We start from the raw sequence: 24,620 nt of genomic DNA on the forward strand, positions 1-24,620 counted from the left end.
AGTGGGGAGAATCAGGGAAGAAAGCTGTCCTCTGAGTCATGCCTAGCCCCACTGCCTAGTCACATGCTGTTAGGGGAATGCAGTGCTGCCCCATAGTCTTTGAGAAGAGATGTGAAGCACAGGACATCCAAGCCTGACTATTAATCCCATTGTCTGGGGTAAATTTCAATTTGGACTTCATGTTCTACCCCAGTGAGTGCTCGGTGGAATATTTCTGCACCAAGAGCAGTTGGTGGTATTCTGCATTGCTTAAGAGTTGCCCCCTCCTTCCCCAAAAAACAGGCTGCACAAAGGAGGGTGTGTGATCTAGTGGTTTGAATGGAGAACTGGGAAGTAAGCAACTTGGATTCTTGGCTCTTTGTCTGTTACTGATCAAGTTGTTTGGTTTTCCTGCGTCTTGGTTTTTCTATCTGTAAAAGAAGGTTTATGATTTCAAGCTCCTGCAAATGAGTGGAACAAGGCGCTGATTTAGTACTTTGCAAAGTATTTTGAGCTCTTCAGATCATGGAAAGTGTTACAGATATGTACAATATGAGTAGGACCACAACTAACATTAACGAGACACCAGTACATATTAATGAGAATTGGGAGAAGGAACTATGGTGCACGTTGTTCATGTTCAACGGCAGCCAATTCCACACCTTTGGGCTAAGAAACTAAGATTGTGTTCAGGAAAAATTGGGTGCAATTCCATTAAACTGGCCTGAATCTAAATCATCTTCCCTAAAGTCACTGTGCCGTCCATGTAAATAAGATAGTGGACTGGGGTTTTCAAAGGAGCCTTTAGTAAATTAGACACTCACATGCCTCTGCAATTCCATGGGAAATCAGTGTTTGATGCCCTTGGAAAAACCTGTCTTTTCCCAGTTGAGTTTCTCAGTTATTCACAGTGGCCTACATGAGACACTTAATGCACAATAGCCTAATAACACCTCGGAGTAGCACGTCACAGCACAGTGTTCATATGGTAGTGCACAGTCACTAAAAAGGCATTCATTGGTGTTACTGTGCATTAACTGTAGTTACTGTGCATTTACTTAGTGCTTCATTAAGCAAGTACTAAATTAAATGTGCAGTAACTACTGCACATTAATGAACATATAGACATGGCCAGCGGGATTGGTTTCTGGGTCTTTTAGTGTGATGCAGATAGCACTAAAGAGGACTTTTTGTGTGTTGCAGGTGAGACTGCTCTCCACATTGCAGTGGTGAATAAGAACTTCAGCCTGGTGAAGGCAATGTTGGACAAGGGGGCTGATATCAATAACCCACAGGCCACGGGATACGTCTTCAGGCGCAGCAGCCACAACCTCATCTACTTTGGTATAACATCATCCGTAGACCTCTTCCTCCCCCAGATTCTTCTTCACTGTCCCATCTGGGGTCCTATGAACTATCTGGGTCTATTTCTGCCTATTCCCTCTCTGCCATCCAGCCATCTCTCTGCTGTCAGTGAGACCTCATGTGCTGTGGAAATGCCTAGCTACGGAATGTCCAGGCAATCTGCACCCTGCCCGGAGCAGTGTTTCAGAAGTCTATTTGCCTATGTAGATGCATCCTACGTCTCATCCCTTGCAGTTGGAACTGAAGTATAAATCAATGGAGTGATGTCTGTCTGAATCTGCAGGCAGCCTAAAACTCCAGCTCTGAAAAGGACCAGTCTGGAAAAGACCAGTCATTTTAAACATGGAGCTGAGCCTGGGATCTAATTTTGGTGATGTTCACATAAGAAATGTAGCTATTTCCCTGTCGTCCATTCTAGCAGCTCCTATGCTAATCCCAAATTTTCTCAGGTTCTCAGAGTACCAGATGTTCCTTCCCACCCACCCCCTCCACCCCCAATATCTAAACCACCAGCTTTTCTGCAACAGCCTCACCAGTGAACAAAGGCACACAACACAGAATCAGGCAGCATGCTAATGGTAATACAACCAAAGGACACTGAAACACAAACAGAACTGAATTGCAAAGGGACAGATTGTGCAGGCCCCTTCCTCTTAGTGAGCAGTATCTTGTGACAGACGCTCCTACTTCTTTCAGCAGGCCTGCCCATAGAGCAGTGATTCTCAGCCAGGGTAACACAGAGCCTTGTGGTGCCTTGAGATCCTTTTATGGGTGTGAAGTGGTGCCACACATGATTCACAGGGCAATCCCAGAGATTTCAAACAGGAATCAATAATGCCAAAACTATCCTGACCTGTTGTAGACCTTCTGAGTTCTTTGCAACAGAAGAAGTGCTCTTTTATTTTTCCATAGTCAAAAAAATAAGTGAAAGCTTAGAGCTGACATTTTCCAAGAAGTGCCTTAAATCTAATAAGGGGTGCTTGGAGTCTAAAAACATTGAAACCCACTGCCATAGAGAAAGACAGCAGTCAGTGTCAGCAAGCTATTCTCAGTCTAGCCGTGGAATAAAATGCAGAGGGCTCTGAGCTGATGATACTGTTCATTCAGCAAAAGCCTCCATCTAAAAGGATACGATCTGAGGCTGCCACAGAGTTTCACTCTTTCTGAAGTGCAGCGCTGAAGAAACCAGAGGACTTTGCCACAGTATGTGCACAGCTTCATTTTTTCTTCAGCACACTGACTTGCCCATCCACTCTCTCATCCCTTCATCTCTCTAGCATCCAGGTTTTATCATCTCATTGTCTCAAGAAGCCTGAACCACAGAAGGAAAGGAACTGTTAAAAAGAACGCAGGGTGTCTAACAGAGACATTTTTTACAGTGAGGAAGTATAGGTGAAATAAGAGGACACAATCCCTAAGTTCAAGGACCTCAGGCTGTGAAGTATTTCTCCCAGAAGATTAGCAGAAATCTTTAAGTAGGGGTCATTCAAACCTGGAAAGAGAGAAAGTGCTGGAGGGCAATAAAGAGGTGGAGCAGAAGTGTTTGCAGTGTACTTGGTGACAAGTGAGACTGTTCCTTAACACAGGAGACTAGTTTGTCTCATGCACCACGCTCACCCTTGCAATATTATGAATCCTCCGCTAGCAGCAAGATAGGCAGACATAAGAGGTCCCTAACTGAAAACCTACAAATCCAGCAAAGTTGCAGGCCAGCCGGGCTTTCTCTTCCCCAGCTAGTCAGCTGAATTACCCTTGCAGGGCAGGGAGTCCTCTGCACCACGGATTGGGCTGGACTGAAACAGGACTTTCCCACTGTTTAATCCCACAACCCATTTCTCCAGTGGCATTTCTGGCACTCAGTGGATGTAGCTCAGAGTTGCATGGTTTTCTTCATTAGCACTCTATTGCTTTATGGCAGCAGATTTCCTGGCTCACTCTGTTCTTGGGAGGCTTTATGCTTCTGTTTCTGGTGGTAACTAAACCATGTCAGAGGGAAATTTACTATCCTTTTTTTAATGAGCCTTCATTAATTTCAGTTTAGGAGAATTTGAAAAATCCTGGAAAGACATGTGTGCATGTCTGTGTGTGTGCACGTGTCTGTCTGTGTCTGCATCCATGGGCACAGAGGACAGGTGCACAGAATTCCCCTCTCCTAATCCACTTTTTCTCCTGTTAGAGTTCAAATCCCCTCCCACAGAAATTTGACATCCTTGAACTTGCCAAGTTCAAGTGAGGGTATTTAATATTCTCTTGAAAATCTGCTGCTGGGCCATTGTTTAATCGCCGATTGGGAAAAGCAAGAGAGCTTCAGAAAGAAGGACACTAATCTCTTCATGTGATTGGTTTAGAAGAGAGAGATTTAGCTAGAGATTTTCCTAACAAAATCCACTGGTCCTGATCCTTCCCTCACTGGTGCTGCTGTCAGCAGAAATTGGAGCTGTCAGCAAAGCAATTTTGTCCACTCAGGGTGAAAGTCACCCCCATGAATAGTGAATTGCAAAGCTGATTCACTCCTCTACATCCCACTTATGCTCTGCTTTGAGGTCTTAAGTGGTACTGAAGTGTTACACAGGTACATACTGTTTCTTTGCACAGAGTGTAGTTTCCTTTCCTTGAAACCTAAGCCTGCACATCTACAATTGTCATGTTTTTCCCTCTTAACTCCAAGCTGTCTCAATTAAGACCAGCCTAAGCATTTCCTTTCCTTCCTGGGAGATTTCACTTGTGGAACTTGTAAATAGTTAAGGCTTCTATTTTCTGTGGGTTCTCGCAATTGTGTGGTTCAGACCTAGCTGTTTTAATCTTTCCTCCTAATCAATTCTTCCCCATCCCAAAAGGTGATGGGCAGACACTGGTTGTGCATTTGTTTTCTGAAGATGCAAGGGAAAATGGCTGTGGGAGGGCCAGTATTAAACCCTGGCTCAGTCTGGTTTGTCCCTGCTACCATGCCCCTTGCTGTGACTCCAAGGAGTCCCAGTTCTTCAGCCTCTAGCTCATGGCAACTACCTCCTCCTGCTCTTCCTCCAACAGCCCCACTGTCTTCTCATTCATACCAGGATCTGGCTGCAAACTATATAGAGTTCCAGTGCTTCATGGATCTGCACCACTAAGCGTCAAAGTGCTTGCTATTTCCTGCATGATTCATCTAACCCAGCACCCTCCAGTTGGGTGACATTGATCTTCTCCCTCTCCTGTCCCACTATTGGGGCAGGAGCCCTTCATCTGGGATCTTTTGCTTTAGGTGAAACTTCCATCCATCTCCTTGTGTCACTGCTGTTTCTTTCCCCTCACCCTGGCAGAGCTTCTTGATTTCTTTTTTCCCTTCCCTTTGGGGTAGTTCTACAAAGCACTTTTGGATGCAGTGGGCAGACGAATTTCAAAGCACACTGCTCTTGGGTGTGGAGGAAAGAGTGCCTTTGCTTGGCATTGTTGTTGCCTCCTTTCCCAACTCTTGGGCTTAACTTTCTGCACTCTGTTTCCTTGCTCTTCAGGGGAACATATTTTATCCTTTGCTGCCTGTGGAGGGAGTGAGGAGATTGTGCGGTTGCTCATAGAAAATGGAGCGGACATCAGAGCACAAGATGCCCTGGGTAAGATGCCACTCTCAACAGGCTTTGAGAGCAAACTCTGAGTTCCCCTTTATGGGATTGTGCCTGAATTTGGTAATCTTACACATGAGGCTGAGCAGGTCTGATGAAACACAGAAAGGGGTGACAGTAGTAAGGCCATGAATATACTTACTAGACCTTTCCATAAAAGCCTTATAGGGGGATCTTGGGTGGTGAAGTGGGGCAGCATGGACTGTGCATGAGAACCAGAATGAGGGCAAGCTACAGGGTCTGCCTATGTCCAGCAGGCTTTTTAATGATTTCCCTTTATGTTCACCAGAATTGTAACTGGCTAGTACTGTGCCTTGGGCAATACTGCACTGCCTACCACCCTCACCCCATCCGCCTGCAATACCCTCACCTTACACATTGTATATTCCCTGCTCCATCCCAGCAGTGGGCATGACAGAAAAGTGGCATCAATGTGTGTACAGAAGCAGCTGGGGTTTTACTGCTGGGGGGAGATGTCACCTCCCCTTTTGGCTGTCAATATGCATAATGGGGGCAGGAGAGTAAGGTGCCCCCCTCCACTCCATTTCAGCATCCCTGCCTTAGGCAGCGCCCAGGACTCATGCCAGGCTTGCCCAGCCATCTCTGTTACTGATGTTCACTACCACAGAGTCCTGTCTCTGCTCTGCAGCAAGGCACATCACAGGCAGCTTGACTATGTGAAGAAAGAAGGCAAGAACTAAATGTTTCAAAATAATGAAAGATACTAACTGAGCCCTTGGGAGGGCAAAGGATTGCAATTAGTGAGGCAGTGATATCTGAGGTGTCTAGATGGATCTGTTTCAGGATCACTTGTCCTAAATTGGAAGTTACACAGACACCTGCATAGATAAAACACTGCCAGTCTATAGAGCTTGCTGGAGTTTGAAGAACTTTAGCTGGTAGCTGCTTTCCCATAATTTCCCGTAGATCTGTTCATAATGTGCAGTCACACAGAATGTCAATGAGGCATTCAATGAGGCCAGGGCAGGGTCTGTGCTCTGCTTGTCAGAGAATCTGCTAAGATCAGTAAGTGATTGCTTTTCCCATCTCAATCAACATCCTCTCCTCATATCCCCCCATGACAGGTAACACCATTCTTCACATCCTGGTTCTCCAGCCCAACAAGAACTTTGCCTGCCAGATGTACAACCTGATCCTCTCTTATGACAAGGGTGGTGGGGGGCTGGAAGCCCTGGACTTGATCCCCAACAATGAGGGGCTCACTCCATTCAAGCTGGCTGGGGTGGAGGGCAACACTGTGGTGAGTTTGTGCATGGCACTTGACTTTCCTAATGGTAACTGATGTTGCTCGAGCATTTCCTACGCAGATAAAGAATCCCAAAGTGTTTTACATATGGACCTTCTGGGATCCGCTTGCCCACAGGGGCTTTGGGGTAGTGGAGTGGGGACAGTAGGGAGTGAAACACAGCTGCTGCTCTGTGTCAGTGTCACCAAAGGCCAGTGTCACTGGAGGGGAAGTCTACTGTCTACAACCTACACCCCTGAACCACTTTCCTCTGACACTGCAAGGGGAAGTACGGGGCTGGGCTGCTTCAGGGAGAAGATCACCAACCCCTTGTATCTCTAGCAGCATGTCCTGAAGCCCAGAGAGGGATCAGCAGGGATTTAGGAAATAAAACAGCCCCTCTTGAGTACCCTGTCCCATGGCCTCAGGGCATTGGCCTTCGGGTCAGCGCTGGTTTAGAGGAGAGAAGAAAGGAGCCCTTCCTCCACCACAGATGGCTTGGTTCTCATTGGAAATTCCCCATCCACATGCATATCCATTTCAAATGTACTTAGCTTGAGAACCTGATGAGATCACAGCCCAACACCCTGCCTGCAAGGCTTTCATAGAGGAGTGTTCTCAGAGCTTATTTTAAGGCAAGCAAATTTAAAGTCCTGAGATGTTTTCAAAGGGGAGGTAGTTTTGGCAAATGAATACAGCCTCCCACGGGGGTGTCTGAGCCAGCTCTTCCCTTTTTGCTGACCAGATGTTCCAGCACCTCATGCAGAAAAGAAAGCACATCCAGTGGACCTTTGGCCCCTTGACCTCCACCCTATATGACCTCACGGAGATTGATTCCTGGGGAGATGACCTGTCTCTCCTGGAACTCATTGTCACCACCAAGAAGAGAGAGGTATGCTGGGCAAAGCAAGTACTTCAGCTGTAATGTATCCCACTCATCACAGAGCACTTCAGCACTCTAGTAATCTGGTATGACAGAGTCACGGTAGAGTGTACTTTCATATGGGCCTCAGGCTGTTCTAGAAAAGCTTATTATGATCAAGGGTGGGCCTCCCTTCTTCTCTGGTTGTGTAAGTGGGCATTTTTGGATGTCTATAGGGCACTGCTCTTACTTACACATCCAGAAGAATTCTAGTGCTGGACATATGTATGCACTCAGACTGGCAGCAACAAAATGTTCATTTGGCATGACTGTAATCCTTCATGTGTGCAGGGCTGTGTGTCCAGGAATAGTGTATCTTAGGACATCCAAGTGCCAAAAATGCCTTGTCACAAGCAAAAATGGGCACTTATGGGGACCGGGAAAGAAAAGAACTTCGGCCTTGTGAGTGTTCAACAGGACTCTGGTCCCTGCCTCTTCTTCTTCTACACTCCTCAGTTTTTCTGTTTTTGGCAGGGCAGGATATTCAGTTACTTGCAAAGTGAATGTACCAGCAACATGCTTTGGACTGGTTTACTGACAGCTTATTTTCTAGATGTGTCAGTGGGGCAAATTCTGACCTGTTCCCACAGCCTATGCCTGCCTCATTTGAGTCATTCCTCTGCACTTGGCAGGTAGAAAAGTACAGGCCCAAGAGTGGAAGGGCCCGTTCTTGTTCAGTTTATCATACAGCAGTACTTTACTGGGTGAAGGCAGTGGTTGGCTTGTGAGTTAGTTTCTTGAGCAGTGGACTAGAATGAGATAAGTCTGTTTTTTGTCTCCCAGGCCCGTCGGATCTTAGATCTTACCCCTGTGACTGAGCTGGTAAGCCTGAAGTGGAATAAGTATGGGCGGCCCTATTTCTGCATCTTGGCATTGTTTTATGTGCTCTACATGATTTGCTTCACCATGTGCTGTGTCTACCGGCCCCTGAAACAACGGTACAGCAACAAAACAGATGAAAGGGATAACACCATCTACATCCAGAAAATACTGCAGGTACATTCTGTGCAATGTTACATTTCTGGCACCATTTCAGAGCTTCATGCCCTGAAGAGCTCACAGGGGTTTCCAGACGGATGCAGGCAAAATAATCCCTGCAGCCATTTACAGATGCTGTTCCCTGTGTCCCTTTTCTTCCCAGGAATTGGGGGTCAGCACTGCCTCGGAATCAGGGGTGCAGTGCAGGTGGGCACACCTGAACAAGCTGTAATCCACCTCAATCATGGGACAGTAGATAGGGAAGTGGATGGTACAGCCTTGGTTTCAGGCTGATATTCTAAATATGTAGCCAGTGTCCCTCACAGGCTGATACAGCCCACACTGAGGTCCCTGCCACCACTGCTCCCAGTGCCAGACTGGTCCTACTTGCAGTAAGAATGCCAAGATGGCAGAAGCCCAGGGGTGCTACAGAGGAAGACAGGATCAGGAGGACAGATGGGAAGAAGGATATGGCCTATACCTCCATTCAACCAGCGCTAACCTGTATTTTCTTCTCACTCTGCCTTTCCCACCCAGGACCTCACCTTCTTCTGCTGTTTCTGGCCTCCCCACTCCCTCTTAGTAATTATAGTAATATTATAGTATAATAATAGGATATACTAGTACAGTGTATTATTAGTAATAATAACCTGGCACTCTGTGGATCCAAACTACTTGAAACATTTAGGAGAAAACTCTTCCCAAAGTGGTGGTCTCTCATTTTATCAACAGTTCACAAAGGGCATGATTTGAGATACCTCATCAGGAGTGCCAGACACCCATAGCCCCAGCTGACTCCAGTGGGTGCTGCCATGCTCATCATCTCTGAAAATCAGCCTCCCTGGTATTTCTAGATGCACACACAAATAGAAGGCCCTTTTGGCACAGACAACTATGGAAACCAGGTTTTCTACCTCCCATAATCCTGCTTGATTCTCTATACCAGGAGCATCAAACATATGGCTAGGAAGGATCTGACCAGTGGGGGTGGGTCATTCAGCCCGTGGGGATTCTCACTGCTGCTGCCAAAGCTGAAGGACCTTCCATGTTGGCAACAGCAGTAAAGGAGTTAATGCTGTTGCTGCAGCTTCCAGAGCAGCTGTTTCAGCTGCAGCAAGACGGAAGTGAGGTGAGGCCGCAACAGCATTAACTCTGGCTGCTGGTGCCAATAAAGCAGCTCTAGGAGCCACAGTGAGGAGCCCTGCAGTCTGGATTTGGCCCAATTTAGGTGGAACCAAGAGCCAGAATCTGTTCCACATGTTACGTAGGCACCTCAGTCAGTATGGCTCTATGTTACTCTGTTCAAATCCATGAAAAGTCATTAATGCACCTACTTTTGTAACACAGCCTCATAGCCCAAAGACTGAGTTGCAAAAAGTGGTGAGGAGGAGGAGGACCCACCCACCTTTTCCTTTAACAGTTTTTCAGGGACTCAAGTGGGGTGAAATAGGACCTCACACATATGCTTAAGTGAACTTGAGCACCTAGCAGGTGGAAGAGAATCTGGTTCTAAGGGTCTTCTCAGTTTTTAACTAAATGGGGCCTCTTTCAGGAATCTTACGTGACTCCAGAGGATGATGTCAGGCTGGTGGGGGAGCTCATCACAGTGATAGGAGCCATTGTGATACTAATTTTGGAGGTAAGGGGATCAAGTTCCACTCCATCATCTTGTCTGTGAATGTGAACTGACTGAACCCATTTAAACAGCATGTCCCTCTTAGATTCCAGATATCTTCAGAGTTGGAGCCACCAAGTACTTTGGGCAGACCATCCTGGGAGGGCCTTTCCACATCATCATGTAAGGTGCCACCCCTCGATATTTGATGCAGCTCCCTTTCGGGATGGACACAGGCTATGGAGTGGGATGGTAGGGGTTCTTGATGGGTAGAGGAGAGACTGGAGGGTTTGCAGGTGGGGATGTCATGTCGGTGTGTGGTTCTAATTTTCCTGGTTTTACCTCTTCTTCCTCTGCAGCATTACCTATGCCTGTATGATTCTGGTCACCATGGTGATGCGTCTCACCAGCACCAATGGAGAGGTGGTCCCTATGTCCTTTGCCCTGGTGTTGGGCTGGTGCAATGTCATGTACTTTGCCCGGGGCTTTCAGATGCTGGGTCCCTTCACCATCATGATCCAGAAGGTAAGACACTGGCTGGTGGTGAGTTAGAAAGAGATGTTGATAGAGGTGTTGGGAAAAATGAAACCTAAGCAGCAGATATCCAGATGATCATATCTCAGAAAATGTGCAAGGTGGAAGCACCTTCCCAGAGAATCCTGGGCTGGGATATGAGTCTTGAGAGAATGGCTTTGGTCTACATGCAGAAGGAGGATCTAGGGGGAAACATGGTAAAGTAGAAGGGATTTTACAGATACACAGATTAACAGAAGTTTAGGGCTGGAAGGGTCCTTATGAGATCATCAGGTCCAGCCCCCTTGCTCTACGCAGGAAAGACTGCTGGGGTCAAATCACCCCAGCAATGTGTGCGTTCAGTCTCCCTTTGAAGACCTTCAGGGTAGGTGCCTACACCACCCCGCTGGGAGTCTATTCCAAAGTCCGGTCAAATGAACCGTAAAGAAGTTTTTCTTTATATCCACTCTGAAACCTTTGTGTATGAGTTAATGACCATTGCTCCTGGTTTTCCCTTGAGGTGCTTTAGTGAATAGTTGTTTGCCTAGCTCCTGATGCTCTCCCCTGATATATTTGTAAGCTGCCACCAAATCCCCCGAAGTCTTCTTTTCTAGGCTGAACAGTCCTACATCTGTCAGCCTTTCCTCATATAGCTAGCTCTTCAGGCCTCTAATCATATGAGTGGCTCTTTCCTGGACTCTTTCAAACTTCTCCTTATCCTTCTTGATGTGCGGTGCCCAGAACTGGATGCAATACTCCAGCTGTGGCCTCACCAATGCCAAGAAGAGCAGGAGAATAAGTTCCTTAGTTTTGCTTGAGATGCATTGGTTGGTCTTTATATTGAAGGATAATTAGGATGAAGACTTTTTTAGGCAATTCTCCAAACTGACAGTAGGAAGAGCAAGTGAAGAACCTTTTCTCCTAGTTATAGAATGTGCCCATACCACCAAGCACTAGATGGATAAGAAACAGGCAGCTCAGGGGAAGTAAACCAACAACCTGATCAAATGTAACAGAGGCACCAACCTGTATGGAACATAGATCTGATTTGGGATGCTAGGAAGTGAGACCAGGGTAGATGGGCTGATGATACAACAGTAGAAATACCACTGCTGAGTGCAGAGTTACCGATAAGTCTAGACTTTTGGACCGTGAATGCACATGGGTCCATGTAATAACTACCGTGTTTCCCCGAAAATAAGACACTGTCTTATATTTATTTTTCCTCAAGAAGACACACTGTGGCTTATTTTCAGGGGATGTCTTATTTTCAAAACAGCAGCCACAGCTTTATTCTTCCCCCTGAGGACACACAATACCTAAAACAGAACTTCCTGCTCCTCACTTCACTGAGGAGACTTTTACTTTCACTTTCTATTTCTCCCTCTCCGGTCACCTCCGAGATAGCAGCTGTCACGATGGGGCAAATGAGAAGGGCTGCCCGTCTTATTTACCGCTTCGTGCCGGTACGCTTAGCCACGCCCATCACTATGTCTTATTTTCGGGGTATGGCTTATATTGCGCAAATACGTAGAAATCCTGCTACGGCTTATTTTATGGGTATGTCTTATTTTCGGGGAAACACGGTAGCAGAGGCTGAGCCCAGGAGGTGGTAGTGCTGGTGGTGGCGGCAGCAACAACAGTGTGGAGGTGTGAGGGCGTATGGAGTGTGTCACAAGCCACCTAAAAGAACTAAACAGCAGGCAGAACCACTCCCTAAGCAGTTGTCTGGAAGATATAGAAAGAAAAAATTTTGCCAGGGAGGGTAGGAGGGGACTTATGTTTTGGGCCCACACAATGAAGGGTCTTATTCACTGTCTTCACCAGTGATCTGGAAGTAAGCACAGTAGTGCTGCTGATAAAATATTCGGGCAACATAAAGACTGGAGTGTCAAATTGAGGTGAGGACAGGGCAGTCATAGCAAATAACCTGGGCTGCACAGTAAAAGCCAAATATGTTGTATAGGACATCTCAACTTAGCTTAACATCTCAAGCTTTTAAGACTCAAAGGACCCCTCATTAAATTGAAGGCACCCTCAGAAAATGCCAACTCCCAGCTTTCACTCTTTTTTTTGATTACGGAAGAATAATAGAGCAATTTGTCTGTTGCAAAGAACCTAGAAAGACCACAACAGGTCAGAATGCTTTTGACTATAGATTTTTATTTGAAATTTCTGGGTTTGTCTTGTGAATCATGTATAGGTACTTGCAAAGCCAACAGTGCTAATATTGCATAGCACCCTGTATAGTCCTTAAAAGGATCGTAAAAGGGTGCCATGGCAGAATCACTGGTATAAGACAATGCATTTTATAGATTGATTTTTACACCTGTGCATGTTAGCCTGACAGTGGAATAGTGTGTCCAATTCTGACTTCCAGGTTTTAAAAAAGATGTTCTAAAATGGGAAAGGACAAAGCAGAGAGAGACAAAAAAGTGGTGTGAAGGCTGGAAAAAAATGCCTGGTGAAGAGAAATTTAAATGGCTAAATTAGTTTAGATTCCCCAAAGAAACAACAAGAATCAGCCTGATCATGGCACGTAAATACCTTCCTGAGGAGGAAATGCCAGACCATAAAGTGTTTTTTAAACTAGTGGAGTAACACTTATGAAGAAACTCTGAATGGAAGCCGACACCAGATAAATTCAAGCTAGAAATTGGGTACATTCTTTTAATAGGGAGTGTACTTATCTGATGGAACAAGCTACCAAAGGAAATGGTGGCTTCTCCGCCCCTTGGTGTATTCACATGAAGTCTGGAGGTCTGCCTGCTTCAGACACCAGATTCAGGGCGCAATGCAGGGCTTAGTGGCAGAAATGCTTTGGCCTGTGTTATGCAGGTGGTCAGGCTGGATGGTTCCTTCTGCCGTACTTTCTGTAGACATATGAAAAGCCCTTCAGTCTCAGAAGTGTGCCTTCTTTTGCTTTTGTTGGGTCTTATGTCTGCTGCTTTGTTCCACCTGCAGATGATATTTGGTGACCTCATGCGTTTCTGCTGGCTCATGGCAGTGGTGATCCTTGGCTTTGCATCAGGTTGGTGTGACATTATTGATGGAATCTATAAGGAACAGCACAAACCCAGTTTCAAGATAGTAGAAATGTGAGGAGGAAGATCTTGAAATGTAAGGGACAGGGCTTTATGGAGCAGCTGCCAGGAACGGGCTGCTCAGACCCTAACTCCCTTCATGAGTTAGGATTGAAGAGAAGTTTTGGAGCTCCCCATGTACTGCTGAGCCTGCTTGGACCTGAGGCCCTGCCTGTTGTATTTTTCCTCTATTTCCTACTCCTTGCTATTTATTTTCCTTGTCTCCACCTTTTCCTGGCTTTTCCTTTCTTCTCATTTCTCTATCTCCTCTCTTAGTGAATTCCCTCAGTCTTAGCCAGCCTATCTTCTCATTCATGGGCTGACATTACCTGCCTGTGAAGTCACAGCTTTAGTTACATAGAAGGTAATCTTTTTGTGGGATCTCAGCCAAGTGGACATGGAGGAAAAGAGTTAGGGACTGATGGGCCTTGAGCCCAGTTCTAGAGTAGTAGCAACATCTCAGACAGGATGAACGTGTCTATCTCCTCCAGATGGGGGCAGCAGGCAGAAGAAAGGCAGTAATGGTGTCATTCAGACCTTCGCTAAGATGTCCTATGTTGCATGATCTGGGTGGAGTGGCCCCAGATTAGTACCTGCCTTGTCATGATAAGTAATCCCAGCCTGATGTTGCCATGATTATTTTATGCTAACTCAGTCTGATGATGTGATCTGTGGATGCATCATGAAGTGAGAACATAGCAAGAAGAGCCCTGGACTGCACTCAGGTCTTAAGTGTGCTGTGACTCCCACAGTTTGTGGGGTGCACAAAAGAGCCATTAAGACAGGGTATGCCTTCCTGCATCTGGGATGAGTGGTTGTGTTCACCTGGGATTGGTAGCCACCATGCTACAGTGTTTGGGCTGGATTCTGTCCTCGTTACTTGAAGTAGGCTGTCAGAAGCTGGTGGAGCAGGCAGTGGAAACAGAGCCTTCCTCTCACTTTTCCTCCACTTCTTCTCTCTGCTAGCTTTCTACATCATCTTCCAGACCCAGGACCCTGATGAACTAGGACACTTCTACAACTACCCCATGGCACTTTTTAGCACCTTTGAGCTCTTCCTCACTATCATTGATGGCCCTGCCAACTATGAAGTGGACCTGCCTTTCATGTATGGCATCACCTACTCTGCCTTTGCTGTCATCGCCACCCTCCTCATGCTGAATTTGCTCATTGCCATGATGGGGGACACTCACTGGCGTGTGGCTCATGAGCGAGATGAGCTGTGGAGAGCTCAGGTGAGGGCGGTGCATAGTCACAATACATGGGCAGAGACTCTGTGTGAGGCAGGAGAGGGCAGGGTTGGGGGTCCTGCGTGTGGGAGTGTATGTATGTGACCTGGGAGAGAATGAATTTGGCTTCTGAGAGTCCTTCTCATATGAGGAGACTTGTGGGTTCGTCCCATGAGGGGAGAGTGGAGTTCTTAGCAATGGCTCTCATGCATTCATGTGTGTGTCTGTATTTATATGAGGGGATCCTAAAACGGAAATAAACTACTGCAAAGGAATTTGCTTCTGCCCAGGACTTTGCTGACTAAGCCATGTGTGTAGGTTCTTCATAACAAGTGACTATGCGAAATGCTGAGTCTACACATGGGCCAGAGATCTCGCTGTGGCTTGTTCCTAGATGGATGCTTTTCTTCTGGTGTCTCTTACCTCTTTGCTAACATCATTTTCTTTTTTTCTGCATTTTGCAGGTTGTTGCCACAACAGTCATGCTGGAGCGGAAACTTCCACAATGCCTCTGGCCTCGCTCTGGGATCTGTGGGCGGGAGTATGGACTGGGAGACCGCTGGTACCTCAGGTGAGCCTTCTTAGCTAGCTTAAACAGGTCTTATCAAACCTATTTGAAATCTACATGGACTTGGATGCCTAACAGTGCTTCTGCTCTACCCTATTTAAGTCCCTGGAAAACTATTAATGCATCTATTTTTGTTAACACCAGCATCACACCCTTAAGACTGAGTCACACAACAACAGAGAGGAGGAGGACCCATCCTTTTTTTTGCATTAACCATTTTACAGGGACTCAAACAGGATAAAACAGAACTGCACTTAGGGACTTTTTGTGCCTCGTAGGTGAAATATGATCTGCTCCTAGCAAAAAAAAGCCATAGCAAGAACCCCTGTGCCAACTTGCTAGGGAACAGGATGGCATTAACACCCTCACCCCTGTTCTGACCTGCAGCACCCTATGAAAGAAGTAATTTCACAGGGAAAAGGGATGGGCTTTGACTTGGAGCCGGGGGAGAATGATAAGAATCAGTGATATAAAAGGCCTGTGGAGTTGTATCTAGTCTATCTCCCATCCACCCACTATTGTGTTTCACCTGCAGCTGATCCTCCATTCTTGGGAGCAATCCAGCCTGTAAGTGTCTCTAGCAGTAGAGCTCCAGCACAATCACAGTCCCACACTGTGTGGAAATGCCTTCTCACAGGCTGCCTGAACTGCCTCCTCCCCACCCGTTTTATCTCATTTGCTCCTAGTTATGTCCTACTGTTGAACCTTCTTAAACAGCCCCTCTTCTGCTTGGGAGCACCTCTTACTGATGATCAGTGATTTGTAGAGTCGGCTTTGCAAGAGTAGGGCATGGGTCTAAACTGGCCTTGGATAAGGCTAGGATGGACATTAAGAGAAGGTTCCAAATTATTAAACCATATTGGTTCTAGAACAACTTTTCAGTGGGAGTAATGAAGGCAAAATGCCTGACTGCTCTTAGGATGAAGCTTGACCAGCCCCTCAAAGTGATTATGTCAAGTGTTTGCTGGCCATAGCATAATAGGAAGCTGGACTCAATGACTGAGTGGGCCTCTTCCAGGCTTGCATTCTTAAGTGCCCTGTTAACATTAGAGATCTTGAACTTTTTCACATTTTTATGGGGCGGGGTGCTTTAATTAAAGCGGCTCTGAGAGCTGCTCTAATTAAAGTGCCTGCAGTGTCTCATGAATCAGGATCCCTGCAGTTCAAAATCATGGTGGGGTGCTTTACAGCTCATTTGACAAACTTCAGGTAAAGTGCCCCCACTGCCATATTCAAGTGCAGGGCTGCTGACACATGAGATGAGGAGGCTGCTGGAGTGTGCTAGTTAACACACTCCAGCAGAGGACATTAATCGAGTCTGCTCCAATGCGCTGTAATTCCAATGTGTCAGAGCACTTCCCTGCACATGTATAAGCAACCTGGTAACAGCAAAACATGATTTATCCCTGCACAGAGTGATCTCCCTCCTCACAGAGCCCAGTCCTGCTACAAGGAAAGGGGACTCACTGATGTCTGGGATGCTTGACTTCATTGTGCATTTCACACTGGGGATTAATGAGTGTTGTGATGCGCAGATGGACACAGAGAGCATTGAATTTCAAGTCTATTCTTCTCCATTCAAACTACTAAACCCAGTGTTTTCTGAGTTGGCTTAAAAAACTTATTTCCTAGGGTACTTTAGCAAGCATCCTAGATTTGAAGGAAATCTGTGCAGTCACTCAAGTGATAAACATTGTAAACTCACTGGTTTCCCTACATGCGGAGCTAGGAAGTTGTTTGCACATGCCTTGTGCATCTTTAAGCCGGTACCTAATTTGCTGATGGGTGTGTTGGATCCAGTTTGCATGCAGTCATAACATTTTTTAATTAAAATTAATATTTCTCCAGTCAAGGAAAGACAGTAGTTCCCAGGCAAGCTGTATCCAAGCCAAGTTTCAGACCACTGACATTTTTGCTACATCTGTCTCCCGTGAAATCACATGTATAATAGGAGGAAGGGGGGACATTCAGGGTTTTTTACGTCCTATTTCTCTCCCCGCACTGAACTTGACAACAAATGAAGACATGTTTTCCTAACTTTCCAAAATACAACAACTCCCCCCTGCACCCTTCATCACACAGAGGCTAAGTCTGGAAAATTACTGCAGCCCTGAAGGTGAATCATTTTTGAAAGTTAGGAGCGTGTGAAAACAGCAGGTTGTAATGGCAACAGTTTTGCAACATTAATTATATCAGTAGTCATTAAGCATCTACTGTAATTAAGGGTTTTTTTTGATAAGACAACAGTGAAATGTGGGCTTACTTAGAAAAATTGCTGTGTAAAAATGGCCCTTCCCTCTTGACTCCGGTAGCTGCCAGATGTTGATTCCACTGGCAGCTAAATCCAGTTCTTATTGCTTCCACCCTGCAGAGCCAACCAGCCCAGTTATATTTCTTCCTGTGCATCATTGACCGAATGGTTTCTTAAGTGTCAGTGGCAGCCCCTGCAGGGGCCTACTGACAACAATGCATTTGTGCTGGTGTCACCAGAAGGAGAGTGTGAGCCCTGGTAGGTGGCATAGGAGTAACCAAAGACTAGTTTGGCTGGCAGACCCTTGATTCCTGGTGCCAATGTGTGAGCTGGAAGGAGTGTTTTTTCTCAGCGGATGAGTTTAAAGGGTTGGCAGCATAAACAAACAGTGTTGTCCTTGTAAACTGATCCCCTTTGATCTGGAGTCAATGGAAGACTATAAATGGGGCCCTGTGTTTACTGAGTCACTTTGCAGAGGAGAGCTCTCTGAAGGGAAATAAAAACAGAGGTCTATGCCCTGACATCGCGCTGCACTGACTGGCCATAAGTGCCAGCACTCTGCAGGCCTGGCCAAGTGAGTATCTGCTGGTACGTGAGAGTGTCAGGGAGGGAAACACTTACGCCCATGCACTTCCATTTCCCCATGAAAAAAGCTGAGCAGGGGCTAGGGGAGTAGGATGTGTCCTCCTGCCCACTTGTCCCTGCCCTTTATGTTGCATAGGTTAATCAGGAGCATCATGTCTGGATTTTATTAATAGGGCCTAACAGGAGCCATGGTTCAAACAGGGACATGTACACCAGCGGTGCTCAACCCCCACCCCATGGGCTACATACCTTTCCCTGGAACTGTGTCATCTGGCCTGCCAAACTCCCCACGAGTCGAAAAATTTGGTGGTAGAGGAGTGAGGGCAGCATAATTGCCATGCCTTTGCTACAAAGTTCCAGACCTGGGGGAGATGGGCCAGATAACGTGGCTCAGGTGCACAGATCTGGGGTGGCATAGGTCAGGCTGAGGCAGCAGTGAGCCCAACCCCACAAGAGATCCGGCCTGCAGATCATCTGGCCCGTGGGGCCAAAAAGTTGAGCACCACTGGTACAGACAATAAATAAGCTGTTGGCTTTTTTCACTTTGAATGAGCCTGGAGTCTTCCCCTCTCCACTTTCTGCAGTAGGTCACAAGGGAGAGAAGTTTCTCTCCAGGGAGGTTCAAGAGCAGACTGGCCACAGCCTGGGGAAATGGGTATAGAAATTTCACATAAGCTTCATGGAACCAAATTAAAGAAACATTGAAGTGGAATAGCTTCATGCTCCAAGCATGGAGGGCCCATGCACAGTGCAGCAGAGTGGAACTGCTGTAAGGGAAAGTACTGGGTTAATGCTTCGGTGTAGAGCTTCAGCAGCGCACTGTGCTGTGCACCAGTCATGGTATGTAGATGCTGCTTTGCGAGATTGTCTATCACTGATCTGCAAAGTTTCAAACCTAGACACTGTCCACCCTTTCCAATGTGCTCCCTGGACAAGGGAAATGGGTCTTGTGGGGCATCTGCTGCGCACATTTGCGCATGTGGAAGTCCCTCTGGAGCAGAACTTTCTGAACCCAAATCTTTCTAGCCTTTTGCTCCACTTATGTACACAAGTCTCACTGACTTCACTGAGATCCTGCAACAGGAGGTCCGATATCTCAAGCGGAGTGGTGGGCCAGGGACAGAGACCTGGTGTAAGCTATTACTGCCGAAGTTCACAGACTTGGCACCAGCTTTGAATCAGTTTCATGCATGAGTGACTGGTGCCACCTTAGTCATTCAGTGACCGGAGGGCAAGGTGGTCCTCCTGTGGCCAGTCTTGCCAACTGGGGCAGGGGTCCCCCCTCAGCCGATTGCAAAGGGGCTGCAGTGCTCCCGGAAGTGGCCGCACCACTCCTGGAATGGCTGTGGTCGCTTCTGGGAGTGCCACGGTGCTCCCACCTCCTGGCTGGCACTCGTGGGGGGGCACTGGCCCTCCTGCTTGCCCCGCCCTGCCTGTCACCTAAGTAGCAAGCGTGGCCTGTCAGGGGGTGCACCGGTGCTCTCAGGGGATGCACGTGCACCCCCTACACGTCACCACTGGTTTCATGGGCTTCAATCCATGATTCAGAAGAGCTGTGGCTCCACACCATATTAGTGCCAAGCTCCTCCGAGCTTTTCTTCACGACCCTCCAATTTCCTGGAACGTCCCACGTACCTTAGCATACAGGGAGCGTTCTCCCTAGATTTCCTTTTTCTTCGTGTGTCAACATGAAGAGCTAGTGTGTGTGTCTGTAGGATCTTTACAGAAGGTACACAGCTGTTGGTACAGCGCAGAGCTCTGCAGTAAGTCTTAGCACTGCATGATCACTCAGAAAAGAAAAGGTGCCACCAGGAGGCAAAGTGAGGCTGCAGGTCTTGACACCTGTCCACTTCCACCTAGGCTGGTAGGCAAGAAGCAGACTGTACAGTACAGCTAAGACAGTACCTAAATTAATTTCCCTGAATCCCTCCATGACGAGATGCAAAAACCAGGCTGAGTGCTTGCTCTGGACCTGCCTGCCTTGGACACAAATGCATCATGGCTTCAGTGAGAGAGGCGAGGCAGACAGATTTGCAACTCACAGTTAGGCCTCCCCTCCCCATCCACCTCAGAACCAGACAGGAAGGGAGTCTTTTTGCCTAATCTGCTGTCTGGCAGTGGGACACAGGAGTTACCATCCTGGAGTGGATCCAGTCACCTGTCAGTGAGAGCACCTGGCAAGACACACAGCAGAGGTGAGTTTAGGGAACAATTTTATGGGTAAATGATGAAACAGCCTGCCCTGAAGGGGAGTTTCTTTCTGTTCTCAGCCAGTGAGAAGTTGGCTGGTGCCCTGAAGTAGGAGGGTTCACATCCTTTGCCATATCTGAGCCTTGCTAATGTGATTGTGCCTGTTCTCATTACTCAGCTAAACGCCTGATGCTGCTCTGTGCCTGGCCTCTTGTGCAAATGAGTTCCACAGGTTAATTATGCATTGTCCACTAGAAGGACCAGATGGTGGAGGATCAGGCATACATCTGCTCTCCGTTTTGACCTCAGCATGCCCCTGCTCCAGGGAAGGAGGGACACAAACTTCCTTGTATGGGCCGCTCCCACATAGCTGGTTCAGTGACCTGCGAGCAAAAGGAGTACATGAGAAGCCTCTCCCCTGATGCCTACCAGGCTAGATCTCTGCTTGCCAGGCAGTTCCAGTGGGCATTTCCTTGTATCACTCATTGTGGGAGTTTCCGCTTCTATGGGAGGGTCAAAATGGTAAAAGAGGGGTCTTCTTGATGCAAGGGACCTGACCACCTCTGCTTTCATCTTGCCCCCAGGGTGGAAGATCGCCGTGATGATAAGCAGCACAAGATGCACCGCTATGCAGCAGCGTTTACCACCCAGGTCACAGAAGACTTTGACAAGTACTCCGAGAACAAAACAGAGCTGGAGTACAGCGGGCACATAAAAGGTTCTTACATGAAGAAGCTGTCCCACTGCACGCCCTCAGTGTCCCCAGCCCTATCCCAGAGGAGCTCTAACCGTGGTTGGGAGATCCTGAGGCACAGCACCTTCGGCAAGCTGCAGGGTCATGTCAATCTGGCCATGGAGAAGGAAGATGAAGAGGAGGAGGTCTACCATGTTTGAGCAACTGCTCACCTTCTACTTTAGGATAAGCGATCCCTCTCCTTGCTAGTGGAGGAGGCTCATGTGGTCTGGCGCAGACACCATCCACAGTAGCTACGGTCCTCCTGTCTACACTCCCATCTGGGCTGCCCATTCCATAGCAGCTCTCCCTTTTGTGGGGTACTGGTGGCTCCATGCCTGGAGTGACACTCAGAAATGGGTTGCATTTCCCACTGCATAAATGTAGATGTGTGCATGGAGAAATAATCCCCTGATGTATGACCCAGTGTGTTCCCCCCAGCCTGGAGGAGGTCAGTGGGATTCAAACTGAATTGCTAACTCCCTCTGCACCATGGACTGAGGGCGGTGGAAGGGGTGGAGAGGGAGTTATACCATCCTGCCTCACCCTTACTAATATGCTCACTAGTGCATATATGTACCACCACCCTCTCATGAAGGCTGTGGAAGATGTATCTTCTGCTACAGTTGTGCCAGTGACTGGAGCTTCTCCTCATGCAATGGAGCCTGTTTTTATGAAGCAACAGGTGCTGGCTCACCCTCGGGCCATCCATGCTTAGCTGTTGAGCATACTGCATGTAAGCCTGGGGCTGTGTGCTGAGCACCAAGGGATACTGTGGAGCGTGATGGGCAGAGACTTTCCAGGTGTGGACTTTCTGACCCCAGGCGGAAGCCTTTTTTATTTTTATTTTGATGCTGGTTTTGTGCTGAGGTACATTTCTGGTCCACCCCAGCCTTTTTTTTTTTTTTTTTTGTATTTAACTCTTATTTAAACTCCTTCTCCCTCGTTCCTCCCTGATGCAGACAGGCTAATATATGTTACTGCTGTGACACATTGAAGACTTTGAACTATTACAACTGTGAATCTTATTGGGATTAATATAGTCATTCCCCTGTCGAGGGGGCTTTCCCACCCCCTTTCTGAGCCACATTAAGAGTCTTCACTGCCTTTCAAACACAGATTATTTCTCGGCCTTCCACTGCTGCGCAGGGGGCTTAACCCCGCACCAGATTAATGGTTGTAACAGCTGTGCTGTTCAAATCGTGGTCCCAGGCCTGATACAGCTGGCAGTGTATGGGAAGGTGGGGTAAAGGCTGCTGCTCGTGGGAGGCTGGCAGTTGGACAGGGTTCAAATTGGACGTGGCATTGTGCTGTGGACAGGTACTATGGAGGACCTTGCCATACAAAGGCCTCAGAGAAACCCCATCTGTCTTACCCCCACCATTGACTTATCATAAAGCTGGGCAGAAGAGTCATGTTTATGGACCTTCTATTTCAGCCCCATGTTCAGGTCAGGTAGAGCTCAACCTCCTCTCTCTTTAGTTTTTGATAGGGGTATCTGCATTGCTTCTCCTGGGTCCCACAGCTCTTGTCCTTTACTCTTGGCAGACATGCAACACCCAGCAAATGCTAGGCCATCAGCTGGAGACACCACTCATCTCCTTTAGATTTCTCCATGGAGTGATTGTGTACTGCCAGATAATGCACTTTATGGGGCATCCCAGGGGCAGGTGCTCCTCAGTGGCCCTCCTGCTCCTCATTACGGGCTGGAACCTTGGGACTCATCATTTCCTCTGCCTGGGCCATGTCTAATTGGTCTGCGCTGACTTCTCATGGCAGGGGGACTGGGAAAGGTGCTAGGTATCTAAGCAGATCCATGTTGATCCAGTGGCTGGTTCGGAGTTTGACTCGAGCAGGCTGGCATTTCCTTCCAATAAAGCCTTCCATGTGCAGCCTTTCCCTACTCTGTGTTCATTTTGTCTCCTGTTCTAGAGAGCTGGCTGGTGAGGGGGAGGGAAGAACCCCTGCCCCCACAGAGAACAGGTCAAGAGCACTCTGCTGTCCTCCCCGACATCTGTGGCAGGGCAGGGAGGGAACCAGATGCCCCTACTGTCTCAGACACCTGGTGAGGTGTTGAGTTGGAACTTGCATCACCGCATCCCAACGCAGGGCAGAAGGAACTAGTGCCATCTGTCCCCCTTCCTTCCTCACTGATACCTAGGCTCGGAGCCTGCTGCTCCTCCCTAGAGTTAAAAGGAAAAAGCAGGGCAGAGTACCCCTCCTCTTTGCTCCTGACCCCATAAATGGGAGCAATGTAAACCCACAGACCTCCTGCTTTCCCTGGCACCAAAGAAAAGGGATTCTGTTCCCTTGCCAGATCTTAGAGATCTGCTGATCCCCATCTTCAGATAGCATGCGTTTCTGAGCCCTCTCTGCCCCTTTCCTGACTCCCGTGACCATGCAGCCCAGCCAATTCCAGGACCCTCATGGCCTACTCTGCAGCATGCCCTACATCCCCACACTCAGGTTCTCCACCAGCATGGAGTAACAAGTGGTGTGCTAGCCCCAGGCCCCACGTCTTAGTAAGAATCTCATATAGCAGCACAACTCTCTTTTGGAAAAAAGAACGCACACCTTTCTGTTGCCTTTATTCGATGGAGCTTCAAAGGGCTCCAGTCGTAGGTACAGTCTGCTGGAGACTCTGGGACCTTTTGGCCACATCACCTGGCAGAGAATCGGTAGGAATGTCTCATCCATCCAAGGTATTTTCCAGCTTCTCCCCATGTTATAGTAACTCCCCCTCCCCCCAACCCTCTCCCTTTGTACAGTGTCACCCACATCTAAATGCCATCAGTTCTTTAGTTCTGTAGCACCACAGTTAGCTTTCTGCAAAGGTTTGCTTTTGTCCGGTGGAGCGGATGCTCGTAACCCACTCTCTCACAGCAAGCAGTCTTCAGCGATCACCTTGCTGCCTCCTCCTCCCATTTGTAGCATGCTCCACTCTCAACCACCAGCCTCTTCCTGGAACCTGAGGTGGTTGAGGGAACAATGTACATGTTACACCTCAACTGGTTCAAGTTGGTTCAGGTGAACTCGCATGAGCTGGATGCTGTTTAGAATCTTCTTCTGGTGACCCACCAGGGTGATCCCAACCCGCTGGATATCCCTGCAAGAGTAAACATTACAGATGAGTAAGGATCTACCCTCTTGGTGATTTTGTTTTTTTGTGGAAAATGAAAAAAAAAAAGCAGTTTCTGTGAACCCTGTGAAAATAGCAATCCCTGCAATTTGGTATGCAATTGCCAGGAAAAAAAAAAATTTGACTAAAAATAAAATACTGACTCCCCAAGTGTGGCTTGTTTCTAAGTGCACCAGCCCTGCCTGCCCTCACTCTTGTTTGGCCTGCTGGGTAGAAGACCACTGGGGTGACAAACAGCAGAAGGATGTTTCTCGGGACCTGTGTTCTCTAATATTTCAACCCCACCTGCAAAATAGTTGGCTTCAAACTTTGTTTATACAGCATGGTCAGACCCCCAGGTGGCCACAGGTCTCAACACTGTTGTCTCTCCCTAACCATTCAGCAGGACTGTCTGCATGGTAAATAGGGTCCTTACGGAACCAGTTTTGGCTGGCCCTATTCCTCCCTACCAACCTGCATGAAAGGAAGCCCCCCCAAGGTTCACTACCCAGTCACATGCTAATGTGCTTCATATGCATGTGGCTTGCGGGTGCACTCTCTCACTGAAGCACCATGGGAGGGCAGCCAAGTATTCCAGGATGTACTGATGCCAACTCACTTGTGCACAGTGCCGTAGCAAAGGGTG

At 47.6% G+C, this 24,620-nt stretch overlaps 2 protein-coding genes across 2 annotated transcripts in view; one reads left to right on the forward strand and one right to left on the reverse strand.

Moving 5' to 3' along the window:
- LOC109318994 (transient receptor potential cation channel subfamily V member 6-like) overlaps positions 1–23,385 on the forward strand; it is a 66,290-nt gene extending 42,905 nt beyond the window's left edge. The window contains exons 4-15 of the mRNA XM_019548513.1: positions 1,183–1,323; positions 4,836–4,934; positions 6,029–6,204; positions 6,935–7,081; positions 7,895–8,107; positions 9,642–9,728; positions 9,811–9,887; positions 10,064–10,229; positions 13,182–13,248; positions 14,267–14,535; positions 14,994–15,100; positions 20,708–23,385. Coding sequence (XP_019404058.1) covers positions 1,183–1,323; positions 4,836–4,934; positions 6,029–6,204; positions 6,935–7,081; positions 7,895–8,107; positions 9,642–9,728; positions 9,811–9,887; positions 10,064–10,229; positions 13,182–13,248; positions 14,267–14,535; positions 14,994–15,100; positions 20,708–21,017 — 1,859 coding nt within the window. The 3' untranslated portion in view covers positions 21,018–23,385. The remainder of the gene's footprint in view (positions 1–1,182; positions 1,324–4,835; positions 4,935–6,028; positions 6,205–6,934; positions 7,082–7,894; positions 8,108–9,641; positions 9,729–9,810; positions 9,888–10,063; positions 10,230–13,181; positions 13,249–14,266; positions 14,536–14,993; positions 15,101–20,707) is intronic.
- Positions 23,386–23,429: 44 nt separating this feature from the next.
- Positions 23,430–24,620, reverse strand: part of LOC109318993 (ephrin type-B receptor 5) — a 116,247-nt gene continuing 115,056 nt past the window's right edge. The window contains exon 17 of the mRNA XM_019548512.1: positions 23,430–23,962. Within this exon, the coding sequence (XP_019404057.1) occupies positions 23,854–23,962 (109 nt within the window). The 3' untranslated portion in view covers positions 23,430–23,853. The remainder of the gene's footprint in view (positions 23,963–24,620) is intronic.

The sequence above is a fragment of the Crocodylus porosus genome, unplaced genomic scaffold (genome assembly GCF_001723895.1).
Source record: "Crocodylus porosus isolate Cpor-Errol unplaced genomic scaffold, CroPor_comp1, whole genome shotgun sequence".
Classification (NCBI taxonomy): Eukaryota; Metazoa; Chordata; order Crocodylia; family Crocodylidae; genus Crocodylus; species Crocodylus porosus.